The sequence below is a fragment of the Prosopis cineraria genome, unplaced genomic scaffold (assembly GCF_029017545.1).
Source record: "Prosopis cineraria cultivar Desert tree isolate PC_DT_omini unplaced genomic scaffold, ASM2901754v1 PC36, whole genome shotgun sequence".
Classification (NCBI taxonomy): Eukaryota; Viridiplantae; Streptophyta; class Magnoliopsida; order Fabales; family Fabaceae; genus Prosopis; species Prosopis cineraria.
In genome coordinates, this window is record NW_026555367.1 from 36,134 (window position 1) to 50,045 (window position 13,912).

Consider the following 13,912-nt stretch of genomic DNA (forward strand, 5'->3'; position numbering starts at 1 on the left):
CTCATCATGTTTTCACCAACAATCAATTATATGTTGTTGTTTCTCCTGTTCAAAGCATAGAGACTCTAAAAATATTAATTCTTGATGAAAATGGTTGTTCCAGAAATATTACTTTTAATATCATTTATAAAAATGTCTTCGATAATTTGATATAAATAATTATGAATTTTTATTAATATATTTTCCATTGCATCCATTTACACAATATGCATTTAGTTTTTACTATTTACTTTACTTTGATATATATATATATATATAATATTAATTATTATAATTACACAATCCCATTATATATTAGATGATATATATGGATAAGATATATATTACAAATTATTCTTTTAAATCTATTCATAAAAATTGTATTATAAAACCCGTGCATCGTACGGGTTCTTTACTAGTTAAGTTTAAAAAACTGACATCACAATGGCCTTAATTGTGATGTGTGGAGCTTTAAAGTAATACTCCAAAAAAAAAAAAACTCTTGAGAAAACATAAATTAATGCGAAGCTACCGCGAATACATAGGATTCGCCTCTGGCGAATAAGAAATTAATTACGAATCCATATTATACTCCCTTCCTCTCTCCCGTTAATGAAGGAAACAAACCCACATTTTCTTTTTTTATGGCCAGCAAGCATGCTTTTATGTATAAAACAACAACAACAACGACAACAATAAATAGACAGACAGATAGATCTATTCACTGAACGGGAACGTACTTATCGCATTACATTCTTAAAGATTTTCACATTTTTAGAGATGAAACACCTTACGCATTCCTCAACACCCTTAAATATAATATAGTACAGAGAATCTGCACTCCTTTGAAAATGGGAATTTTCGTGCATGCGTAAGGTGTTTTAAAATAACACGAGTTGGCACTATATTATATCTCTCCAATCTCCAATCTCCAAAAATGTGTAAAACATGTTATTACATTTTTAAGTAGTTTTCCACAGGAAACAAAGAGACATGTGTTGTGCCTCTTGGTGGCCATCATTATCATCATTAATTAATTAATTAATTCTCACTATAACTTTATCTTTTCTTGAATATTTCCAGTCACGAACATACATCTAGTAGGTATATGCATCTCTCTCTCCATATATATTGACATATTATGCACACATCAAGATAAGAGCACACGTCACTACCTTGCAGACTTTGTAATGGCGCAGAACGCTAAGAAAAGGAAGGAGACGAACGAAGAAGTGATCAACGTTGAAGGAAATCAGTCAGGAACTACAATTTGCAACGGTACGTAGTCCTTCGATGCTTACAAAGTTTGTGTTTCAAGTATCATAAAAGGGAAAATGTTAAAAATTGTCTCTGTTGTGCAGAAATCATGCGATATCATAGAGAATATCGACCAGCTCACTGCATGCTTCAAATTAAGTCACATTCAGGACTATCTGCTAGTAAGCTTGAACGATATGAATCTGATGTATTTCAAACTGGTGGTTATCGGTGGTAATAATAATGTCGTCACTGATATCTCTGCACCTTAATTTCTTCATTATTACATTTATTTTAGGTGATACCTAATTTATCACAAAATCTATTGTATTTTCATCAGGGGGATGATTTTGTATCCTCATGGAAAGAGTGAAGTCAACAAGGATGGTCATATCTCTCTGTACTTAGCGATTGCAGACCAAGATGAGCTCCCTGTTGATGGGGAAGTCTGGGTTCATTTTAAATTTTTCATCCATGATCAGATGAATGACAAGTACATGGTCATTCAAGGTATCGCAATTTTTGTTTAATTATTTATGAGCTTAGTTTGGGCTGGGAGCTCAAGGGAATAATTATAGCTTGATACCTAAATAGTTGTTTAATAGCCAATGACAATTTTTTTTTTTTTTTGTGACAGATGCTCAAAACCACTTGAAACGTTTTTATTCGGCGAAGATGGAGTGTGGATTTGATGAATTGCTTTCGCTGGATTTATTCAGAGATGTTAATTATGGGTATCTTCTTGATGATTCTTGTGCATTTGGAGCTGAGGTCTTCGTAGCCGAATGTACTGCAAAAAGAGAATGTGTTACCACTGTACTAAAGCCTCCAGCATATGGTACATATATGTGGAAAGTTAAGAAACTTGTCGAATATGTGGTCGGATTCGTATAATTCTGAAACTTTCACCGTTGGAGGCAAAAAATGGTAAATTGTTTCATTATTTTCTTAATTGTGTTCTTTTTATTTAATTTTGAATATGAATTTTTAATGTTTTTGTTTGTGTTTCTAAGGGAGTTAAAAGTTTAGCCAAAAGGTGGTAAGGGTTTCAGATACGAGTTTCTGTCCACTTCTCTTATTTTGAAAAATGAACTTGGGACGATATCAGAAAAGAAATGGAATGCTGAGTTCACGTTCCGTGTTAAGAATCAGATATTAACATTGAGAAACTGGACAGTGAATGTTAGGTTTTTGATAGTGTGTGTTATTTGTGTTAATATATTTAAGTAATTTTTTTTTAAAAATAAACGGGTTGTTGCAGGTGAAAAATGGTTCAGTGCGTCGGACAATTCATGGGGATTAAGTGACTTTATGTCGCTGCCTGATCTGAAAGATACAACGAAGGGATACTACATGAATGATACTGTCATTCTTGAATGCCAGATTTCGTTCATAAGTGAAGCTGAACTATGAGTGGATGCCGAAATCAAAGAGTAGAGGGGTTTAATCAAGTTGAAATATGAGCCAAGCATGTGTTTGGTATGTAATTTTGCTTATGTACGCTAGTTACTATTAGAGGAAGAATTTGAGTTAGTTTTCTTTGATCTTAAAAATTTGATTCTTGGTGGGAGTTGTGTTTTAGAAAATCTGATAAATTTGAATATTGATGTTTGAACATTTTTGGGTAGGAGATTTGAAGGTTAGGAACCTTGTGTCAGTGATTGTAAGGTGATGCATTCAAGATATTTGCTAAAATGTCTAAGAGAAAATCCTATCCCATATGGGTAACTAACTATGGCTAAAGCTATATAGTGAAACTATGGTGTACAAATTATGGTGTTGTGGAATATTAAATTCTTGATAGTTTCATAGTCATCCTATCTGTGGTATGAGAGAAACACAGAGTTTAGGAAGAGAACTCCCTTTAGTTAATAACTCTTACACAAGGGTCTAATGATTTTATTTTGAAAAGTTGCTTGTATAGAAGTGAATTATTTTCTACTTTGAGACTTGAAATTTGTGAATATTGATTATGTAATAACCTTAAATTTTTTTTTTCAAAAAAAAGGAAGAAGATAAATTAAATGATTTTTTTTTCTTTCAATAGATATTTTATTTTATTGTTTTAAATATATAATAAATAAGGAGTAATGATTTAGTGGGAACTATGGTAATTTGTTACTTGGAGGTAGGAGGTTCGAATCTTACCTATATTAGAGAAAATTTCATTTTTGTTGGCATCGAATGAAGTTACCAAAATGCCCTTACCTCTTGTGTAATTTTAAAAAATATCTATAGAGTTTCTTGTAATTTTCCCTAATAAACATTATCTCTTTAAATTTCTTTCCCTGGTCGGTCAAGAACAGAGCACGAGGGGAGGGAGGGAGAGAAATTCTAGGTCTAGAAATTTCGAGCTTCTCTGTCTTCTCCATCGGTCTTCCTCATCCTTCCTTCTCCAATGTTCTTCCCGTGTCACCGGCGGTCGTGGATGCTCAGCACTGCCTTGCAAAAATGCCCAGGTTCTCCATGATTCTTCTTATCTCTGTTTTGTTTTCCTTGCTGTATCTACGTCGTCGGTGTGCGTAAAAGGCTGAGTTTCTGGAGGCTGTGGACGGTTGGAAACGTCCTTCTTGTTCTTTTTCTGTCAGTGTGTCTCTGTAGGTGCTGCCATTAGCGAGTCCTTCTTCATACTCTCTGCCTCTGTTCCTTTTCTTTTTCGTGCTGCTGTTCTATCTTGCTGTGCACATCTGGGTCGTTGGCTGATGGAAGAAATCAGGTCGTTGGAGTGGGTGTACTGATCGCCAATCTGAATCAGCGCTGAGTTCCTTTTTCTTCTCGTGAGTGATGCTCTGTTTTCCTTCTTTTTGGTTCAGACAAAAATCTTATCTTCTCTTCCTATTCGGTTGACAGCCTCTTGGTTTCTTCCTCCTTTATTTTGTTCGTTTGTGGTTGGGAAGTGAAGGAAGAGCTGATATGGTGCTGTGGAAGGATTAATTCGTGGGTTGAGGCAGAAATATTGCTATATTCTTCTTCCCCTGTTCAGTTGTGGATTCAGTTTTCTTCCTCCCTCTGTGTGTGTGCACTGTCGGCTAACTAAGGTGAGAACTCTTCAGCTTTCTTCCTTGATGAACTTGCGTGAGAGAAAGTGTGAGTTGATATTGAAATTACAGAATTTTTTTTTAGAGTATTCTACTGCTGTTGCTCGTGTTGTTGTGGGAGCTAGAAAGTGATTTCCAAAGCTTCATTATATATATATATACACATATATATATATATATATATATATGGGTCTGGATTCTAATCTAAATTAAATTTTGTTAGATTGGTTGATATTGAGAATTTGACTAGAATGAGAATTAATAAGAAATTAATTTGGAATTATAAATTAAGATTTGATGTTTACAAGTTGTTAGATGAAATGTCTGTTGGGTGGAGTCTACTTGAATATGTATTTTTTTGAATGTTTACTAAAAAATTTTTTAACATACTTGGTATAGGTTATTGATGTATTAACTTGAGATTTGAGGAAGAATTGATTAGCTAAGCTATTGAGAATCTAATGGTTGATACTTACAAACCTTAGTGTTGTTGAATTATTTAATCTTGATATGCATGAAAGATGTTCGATGACTTGAGAGAGTAAATGTGGGGGTGTGTGTGTGTATTTAGATATGTTTATACGCAACCTGATTAATGTTTGGTTACATAATTTAAAGAATGGTTGGGAAAACAAATTAAGATATAAGCAATTTGTTGGATGGGAAGTAGGCATGTAAAGTATTAAAAGGATGGAAGAAATTAAGATTTGGTTGATTAAATTATAATGATTTGAAGTCAATTCACTATAGTGTTTTCAATATTAGAAAATAACTTATTTAACTAAAGTAAGTCCATTAAATCTTTTTTTATATTGAATAGGATGCTAAGAGAAAGGAGGAGTTGATTGAAGTTCTAAGAAATGAATTTTGATGCTCGGGCATATTATAGGTAAGTGGATAGCGTCCCAACTGCTTTATCATAAAATTAGTTTCTGAAATATTATATTTATGCAAATAATTTTAATGACAATTATGTTAAGTATTGAATATTTTGTCATTTAAATTCTTATTTTGGGAAATTATAAAGAAGTTTTGAAAGATAATTGAGTTATGGTATGCGTATGTTTTTTCTTATAATGAATACTTTTAAAAAATTGATGAGATTATTTTTTTTATCAACCCTGGTTATTCTGAGTTATGCAATAAATGTCAAATATGGACTTCAGATATGAAATTTTATCGTGGCATGTTTTAATGCTCAAAAGTATTCATGTGAGTTTGATTTTGAGAACGAGAACTGTATCTTGAAAATGATGATTTTCTCGCATGTTTGAAAATGGTTTTAAAAAGGGACTTTATACGGAACACTGGTTGCTAACGGCAGTTCCATTAGCCCTTGGTGCGCCATGGTACACCTAGCTAGCAGGGTGTTTATAGGAGGTGCTAGCCCCGTGCGATGGCCAACGCACGTGGAACGGAGGGATGGTTATTCGTGAGCATTGTACTCACGTTTGATTTCGTGGCTTTGAGCCGCGTTTGGTTAGTATTACCCTCGTGGACTGGGTGTCCACGTTTGTTTCGTGGCTTCGGCTGCGTTTGGTGATTTACCCTCGTGGATTGTGTGTCCACGTTTGTCTTCGTGGCACAAGCCACGTTTGGATTATTTACCTTCGTGGACTGTGTGTCCACGTTTGATAATTGTTCTGATAAGTCCCTATGGTTATGAATCTGATTATTTGGTGATTTGATATCCCATTGGTTTTTATTGAGTAATTTATTTACAAGTATTTATTTCCGTTATAAGACTTCTTAAAATCAAGTGAAATTAACATTTGATATGATAGTTCAATAATTTGAGATTTTATTTGAAATTTACATAGCCATTTTATTGTGAAGTTTATTAAATTTTTATAAAGATGTTGTCTATTTAACTTACACAATTATTTCAAACTTTTCATTTTATTCATGTGAAATTATTTATTGTTGGGACGTTATTCACTGAAAAATTATTTTGGTCTTAGATAGCATAATTGACGCTGTACGTCTTACTTACCAATGATGGATGTTTTCGGAGTGGAGGCTTGCTTTGTAAACATGTCTTATTGATGTAAATATGAAATTTATGTATTATGTCATGAGATATATGATTAGGTGCTCCACATAATTTATAATTAAAATCCTTAGTTTATTATACATTTTGTCTGTTTGCTTGAAGGAGCCGAGTTCTTGATAGATATAATGTTTGAGGAAAATTTTTATGATACAGAATTTTTGGTAGATCTTATTTACAGAGATGGTTCTGTTAAAATTTTTACGAGATGTTGAAATAATTAGTAGTAATAGTATTAAAATGTTAGTGAATAATTGAGTACTTTTTTGTAATTAAATGAAATAAACCTTGAATTTGTGGCTTACGGGATGTATGTGTGGTTCGCATCCTGTGCCGGTCACCTTCTATTTTGGGGTGTGACAGATTAGATATTTTTGGAGATCTATGAATTAAATTCACCTTGACATATTATATGTGAAAGATAAGGTTGATAATTTTTTTATATATGCTTGACGGATTGTTATTTGGAGAATAGTATAAATCCAATACTATATTCTATTTGTGGAAAATTTATATTAAATATTTTATTTTTAATGTGACATGGACTTGGGATGGGGATGTGCCCTTTGGGTTGATGAATACTAACTTCAAGTAATTTAAAGAGTTTGAGTTTATACTCGGTTAAAACGTATGTAAAAATAACAATGCTATTACATTGGGTATTAGGGAATTAAGGAGCGGCCATATTATTTAAGCAATTGACTTGGAGTAAGTTATATTTTTGGGAATCTATCAGGTTAGTGGATAGCATCTCAACTGATTTATCATTGAAACTTTTTCTTTTTCAGGATATTTTTTCATAGATCATTCAATAACAATTATATTACATATTTGATACTTTGTTAATTAAATTATTTTATTTTTTTATCTTGAAAAATTATAAAGAGATGTTGAAAGATATTTGAAATATGGCATGTGTATGTGTTTTTTTCCTTACGAAGGATACTTTTAAAAGTGATGAAATTAGTTCTATCAACTCTTGTTATTTTTTGTTATTCAATAAATGCCAAACATGGGCATTAATTATGAAATTTTATTTTGGCAAAGTTGTTAATGCTCAAAGTTTTTTTTCATGTGAGTTTGATTTTAAAAATGAGAATTGTATTTTTATAGTGATAATTTTCTCGCATGTTTAAAAATGAATTTGAAGAGAATTTTATATAGGACACTGGTTGCTAACGGCAGTTCTTTTAGTTCTTTTAGTCCTTGGCTCACCATGGTTATGACTAGCTAGTTTGATTTTCGTGAGTATCGTACTCATGTTTGTTATTTGTAGGTCTCGTACCTACATTTGTTTTCATGGTTTTAAGTCGCGTTTGGTTAGCATTACCCTCATGGAACTGTGTGTCTATATTTGTAAATTGTTCTAACAGATGTCCAAAAATATAAATTTTTTAATTAATTGGTGATTTCATATTTAATGGTTTTCAATTAGTAAATATTATTATTATTCTTATTTATTATTTAATTAATTTGATTTATCAAGATCAAATGTTAAAGTTGCTTTGTCATTATAGATATAAATGTTCTTATTGTTGAAGTCATATGAAACTCTTATTTTAAGCTTACAAATTTGTTTACATTGAAATTGCTTTCTCATATAATTTATATTACTATTGTATTTTATTCATTTTGATTTTACAAAATGTTATAGTTGGGACGTTATTCATTGAAAAATTATTTTGGTCTTAGATAGCATAGTTGACGCCGTACATCATGCTCATCAAAAATGAATTTTTGCTAAGCTGGGTGGAAATTTGTTCTATAAATATTTTTTTTATTAATGTAAATATGAAATTTATGAATTATGTCATGAAAAATATGATTAGGTATTCCACATAGATTATAGTTAGGGTTCTTATTTTTTTATACATTTTATCTGTTATGAAAAGAGCAGAGCTCTTAGTTACAGTGACTTTCTATTTGAGAATTTTATTGTATAGTTTTTTGGAGGTTCTATATACAAGAGAAATTTGGTCAAATTTTCTACGAAAATATTAAGATTTTTGTTTGAAGGAAAAACATTAAGAATGTTCTAAATTCAATACCAATATAACTACAGAAAAAAAAAAAGAAAATTGCATTGACTCGGGGCTTAAGGGATGTGTATTTGTATACATATCTTGTGTTGGTCACTTCCGTTTTTTGAGATGTGACATAATGAGAAAAATATAAGTTAAGCTTCTAGCAAAGATCATATTCAGATACTATATACTGTCGAATTAGAACCAAGTAGCCATATGGTTAACAGATAAAGGAAAAGCTCTTGGAAGAATGCATTTTTTATATGGGAATGAGATAAAGCCGACTTCACAGTTGGCGGTCATAAAATGAATATATGAAATTCGACTCAGATTTAAAGAAAATTTCATACATTATTACTGAAGCATAGTGACGTGAAAGAGGAAAGAGAGAAAAGAGAGAAAGGAGGAAGAGAAAAATTATATAAGTCTGATCCAAATGTCAAAACTGAATACAATTGCAGAACTCTAAAGTTATTTATAGAGCTCTAGAAGTAATAAAATAAAAATAATAATAAATTTAAATCTAAATCAAATCATAATATAAAAGATGAAAATAAGGTATCTAACTAGGCTAAATATTTTATTTTATTTGAGATAATACTTAAAAATAAAATAAATTTAAGGTACCAAAGAAATAATAACAATCTAGATACTAAATCAAATCTTAATAAACTTTAAATCAAATTAAATATAATTCTCATCATGTAGAACCGTGAAAAATGGACTTTCAAGCGCAGTTAACATAATTTAATTAGCCACCGCGTGAATGGATAACATTTTCCCATCCAGTAGTGCAGATTCTCTTAGTCTGTGACTATATTTATGGATGGGTCATGGTATTTGATACAACCCAACTGATTTAGTGAGCTGAAACAGAGGAAATAACACAGCTGAGGCAAAATCAACTCTACATATACAAACCTCGTGGATTTCAATTCTGCTATTGGTGCAGCTGTTGGTCTCTCATTGGTTAACTCAACTTAGCCTTAAAATTTATTCTAATCAGCAATTGGGCAATACAGGTTCAGGTTGGCATATTTTGAATTCCCATTGGCTGATGAAATGGTTTCATTTCTTTTGCAGAATTAAAAAAAAATTATTCTGCTTTAAAACATAGCAGCTGTTTTCAAATTGGAATGAAAACTACCCGAATTCCCAATCAATATTGACTTCCTTTGTCGCCTTCATTATAACTCTGCTGCAACTGTTTCACAAGTTCCATTGTTATTTGGTTCGTTTTCAACTCCTAATCAGCTGGAAAGGTTCATTTTTAATTTAACATTGCTTATGTGCATTGGAAATCCCCTTTCATTTTTGTCTCTCTGTATCAATTAATCTTCATGATTCTTCTTATGTGAATTTTAAAATATGCAATTTCCCATGACATTTTCCCATTTTCCCATTACAGTATATCTCATAATTTTCTGGCCCCTTATGAGATTTTCAACATTTATATTTACACCAACGGAAATCCCCTTTCATTTATGTCTTTGTGTATCAATTAATCTTGTAATTCTTCCCATCTATTTTTTTTTGTATGCAATTTCCCATGACATTTTCCCATTTTCCCATTACAGTATATCTCATAATTTTTCTGGCCCCTTATGAGATTTTCAACATTTATATTTACATCAACAGAAATCCCCTTTCATTTATGTCTTTGTGTATCAATTAATCTTTGTTATTCTTCCCATCTAATTTTTTCTGTATGCAATTTCCCATGACAATTTTCCATTTCCAATTACAGCATATCTCATAATTTTCTTGGTACTTTACCAGATTACATCAATTTCAATTACTTCCTTCCAATGCATTTTCATTTCCAATACCAATTTTTTCTTCAAATATTAAGAAAAAAGAAATAAGAAAGTTCACGAGTTATCTGACTCTTGACTTCCTATAATTCCTACAATTCTATCCTAATATAAAAGTAACCTATTCACATGTTGGAAGTATGTGTTTTGGTAGAAAATATTTTTTTGATCTGTATTTTACCTTTCTTGACTATATCTAACTCAATGGCATCTGATCTGACATTTGATGAATATGACTTGGTAGAAAATATCAACGACTCTCAAGAAACTTGGTGCATTGTAGTGAGGGTATTTAGGAAGTGGCCTTTATTCCAGAGAAAACCTCCATACAGCACTTGGAACATGTCCATCATATTGATGGATGAGAAGGTATTCTGTATTACTTTTCCTTTTGTTGGTGCGAAATTACTTGAGTAGGATTGTAATATAGACACTTATGTTGCATAGTGACGTTTAATGTATTATTTTCCTGATCTGTATAGGGAAGCTAGATTCAAACTTTATTACAATCCAAATATCTCCTCAAACAATTTGAAAGTGAACCTGCTGAAGGAAGTGTTTACTTCATTGAGAATTTTGGGGTTGTTCCAAATACAGAAAACAAGGCTATCACTCATCCTTGAAAGATTAACTTTCATGCAAACACATTTGTCCAAAAGCATCAGGCTGACATTCCTACCTATGGCTTCAACTCTGTCCCTATTCATGAGATTATTAGTAAAGCTGACACTAAAAAATCCAAAACAAATATTGATCATTTAGTTGGTATTTCCCACTTTAATCATGTTCTGCATCTGATGAATATTGATATGGTACTATTATTAACTTTCACAATTTCCAATCACATTTTTTGTTACTATTTCAGATGTCTTTGGTTTTTTTACAAGGATTTGGACACATTCAAGAACATTAAGTCCGGACTAGAACAAAACTCCAGGATTTCATTCACAATTGCTGATTAACAGTAATTTTTCAGTACTTTTATTATATAATTTTAGAATTTCATTCACAATTATATTAAAAATTTTAATAATCATATTATCATCTATATCACATCAAAGGTTCTTTTTTTTTTTGAATTGCTAATTCCCCAAGGAGAGGTCTATCAATGTTACATTATTTGGTGATTGCGCATATAAAGCTTATGAAGCAAGAATATCTGCTATTGGACCTCCAATAGTTGTTGTTATTCAACTTTGTGCTGTTGGTTTCTATAGAGGTGAACTTAATTATGGCTTTTCAAAATTTGCCATCGAATTTATCTATACATTGCAAAGTAACTAGATTTATTGTTTTTTTCATTTATTCAGCTCAACTTCAACTTAGTAATAGTGGTCATACTACTCGTGTCCTTTTCAATCCTCCTATTGTGGAGGTTGATAATCTCTTGAAAATGTAGTCCCTCAACTGCCTTAATTCTATTGAACATCTTTTTTCACTTCATGTAATTATGATATTCTCTTTAATTTTTATTAGTGTCAGTAATTCTAAGGAACTTTCACAAGCCTTCTCCAATGTTTCTACTGAGAAAGTTGATTATTTCAGTCCTAATTATCTCCTCACCTTTCCAATAAGGATTTCTATATGCAACTTGGTCTTACTCGAAAAGGTTGTTGTTTTATTGTAATATCTTTTACACTGTCATGCATTTTTTATCTTCAACTTTGAAACTTAATTCAATATCATCTGATTCTTTATTTCTCTGCTATAATGGGAAAAAAAAGCAAAGTGAAGTTGTTATAAAGTACAAAATTTTGAAGCTGGAGACTGCAGATGGATGGTATTATGATGGTCGTCGTCCTTGTGATGCAAAACCAAGAAAAGATGAGAATGACCAATCTTTTTGTTGCACCTGTAAATTGAAGAACCCAGTTTTAGAACCAAAGTAAGAAGAAGTAGACAGACTAACACATACAATTATTCCTTCATTTTGAAGTTCATTTGTGTACAAACTAATTAGATGACTGGTGCTTCTTCACATTTGTTAGGTTTAGAGTTCATTACACTGTAAGTGACTTCTCTGGACATTGCTCAGAAGTATTTTTCAATCGTCTTGCTGTGGAGCATTTTGAAAAAACTACTTCTGACCTCCTTACTATGTAAAAAAAGGTTAGAACATAGAAAGTATATGTGTTTACTTGTAATTGATAAAATTTTTATCCCAAACATTATAATGGAGTAAAATTATTAGACCACTTTTATTTCCAACAAATTTGTTAGTTGTAGGTGATGCTGGAGATATGATATTGCGTCTTAAATTTGGAAATGTCAAAGGAATCATAGTTTTGTCTTATGTATAGACCATCTTAATCTTTATGCGATAATGAAAAATGAATTTTAATATTACAGGGAAGACCATCTTCATTTCCAAGAATTCTTAACAAGTTAGTTGGCAAAGAAATGGTATTGATGCTTAAAGTCACTGATTACAATATTTAAAACCGTTCTACTAGTATTAGTGTCTCCCAACAATCTGTAGATGAAGAAATTGTTAATAGTTTTACATACACATAAACTCAGGTACATTTCTATCAGTTTTAAGATTATGTTTTATGAATATTACTTTCATCAAATTAATTACTAATTACTCTATTATGTGATCTCCATGTATCAAAAAGTTGGTTAATCTAAGTGAAGATGACCAAATTCAGGTTGGTTAATTTGTTACATCTGTTCTCATTCTAAATTTTTATGAGTTCAATTATAATCTCTCAGGGATCTTATGATTTCTTTTCATTAAATTACAGCTTACTCCTTCTCCACATCCTGTATCTAATGGCATCATCTTTACTCCTTTTGAGTCATCTGTATCGAAGAAAGTTCTTTAGCATTCTAAGCTGGATGATGAAGAGTTTTCAACTCCTAAGATAGCTAATCCTTTTGACACCAAACACAAAAACAGGTTGAACATCGTGCATATGTCCTTAGAAGAAGTTGGTGTAGGGATTGGTGCCATGTCCACACCCAATTTTAGCTCCACTAAAAATCCTCGATTTATCAAGAAAGAAAAGTGACTTATTCTGTAGTTTGATAGGATTTGTCTCCTGTTATCATTTTGTTTTATTTTGCTGTCCTTGATTTCATTTACTTTGTCATTTCAGTTATGTTGTTCTCACTTAAGACTTTGTTCCTTTGTCAGAACCATCAATTTGCTTTGTCTTTTCAATTATGTGCTTTCAGTTTAGTCTTTGTTCCTCTGACAGAACCATAGGTGTGTTCAACAGGTACACCATGTCCATCTTTCAACCTCCTTTGCTATATTTTGAATGTTATATGTTGCCGTTATTACTTAAATGCTCTTTCAGTTGAAGTTTTAAATTCCATAGCATATAACTCATTGCAAAAATCATGCAATTAGAATGTTCCATGAGATGGGATGTTTGACAGATTACCCAACACCAAATAAGAAACAAAAATCATTCCATTTAACAATTTACTTTATTTTAAACATTAATTTGCTTACATAGAATTAAACATGCAAGATAATCACACGTTAATATAAAAAGATTATTCATTTTCAGGACAAGACTTTTAAAGTCCATACTTTTTAAATTATTATGTTTCTTATTAATAAAATTAATTAATAAAAGTAAGTCATAGAGCATGGATTACAACTCCTGGTACAGCAATGAAAAAAAAAAATCATTCATATATCAGATTTTGTATAAAGGATTTCTTTACATTCATTTTTTTAATTCCTTTAACTTTAATTCCTTGCTAATATCCAGGATTCATAATTTAATTCATTTT

General features: G+C 31.3%; 1 protein-coding gene and 2 long non-coding RNA genes across 6 annotated transcripts; all 3 read left to right on the forward strand.

The window, feature by feature from the left end:
• Nucleotides 1-1,169: 1,169 nt before the first annotated feature.
• On the forward strand, nt 1,170-2,131 carry LOC129295028 (ubiquitin C-terminal hydrolase 13-like). The gene is made up of 4 exons (XM_054933509.1): nt 1,170-1,257; nt 1,341-1,470; nt 1,577-1,746; nt 1,874-2,131. Exons 1-4 carry the CDS (start codon nt 1,170-1,172, stop codon nt 2,128-2,130), a joined length of 645 nt encoding a protein of 214 aa, XP_054789484.1. The 3' UTR covers nt 2,131.
• Nucleotides 2,132-3,556: 1,425 nt separating this feature from the next.
• LOC129295025 (uncharacterized) lies at nt 3,557-6,405 on the forward strand. 2 transcript variants are annotated; one of them, XR_008589487.1, is made up of 4 exons: nt 3,557-3,695; nt 3,825-4,013; nt 4,087-4,274; nt 5,095-6,184. It is a non-coding gene; the product is annotated as an uncharacterized LOC129295025 (long non-coding RNA). The 2 variants fall into 2 exon arrangements; XR_008589488.1 differs by lacking the exon at nt 3,557-3,695 and adding an exon at nt 6,236-6,405 and having other exon boundaries at nt 3,704-4,013; nt 5,095-5,163.
• A 3,594-nt stretch (nt 6,406-9,999) lies between these two features.
• Nucleotides 10,000-13,342, forward strand: LOC129295026 (uncharacterized). 3 transcript variants are annotated; one of them, XR_008589490.1, is made up of 4 exons: nt 10,000-11,126; nt 11,887-12,682; nt 12,781-12,813; nt 12,910-13,342. It is a non-coding gene; the product is annotated as an uncharacterized LOC129295026 (long non-coding RNA). The 3 variants fall into 3 exon arrangements; XR_008589489.1 differs by having other exon boundaries at nt 11,887-12,813; XR_008589491.1 differs by having other exon boundaries at nt 11,887-12,271; nt 12,512-13,342.
• Nucleotides 13,343-13,912: the final 570 nt, after the last annotated feature.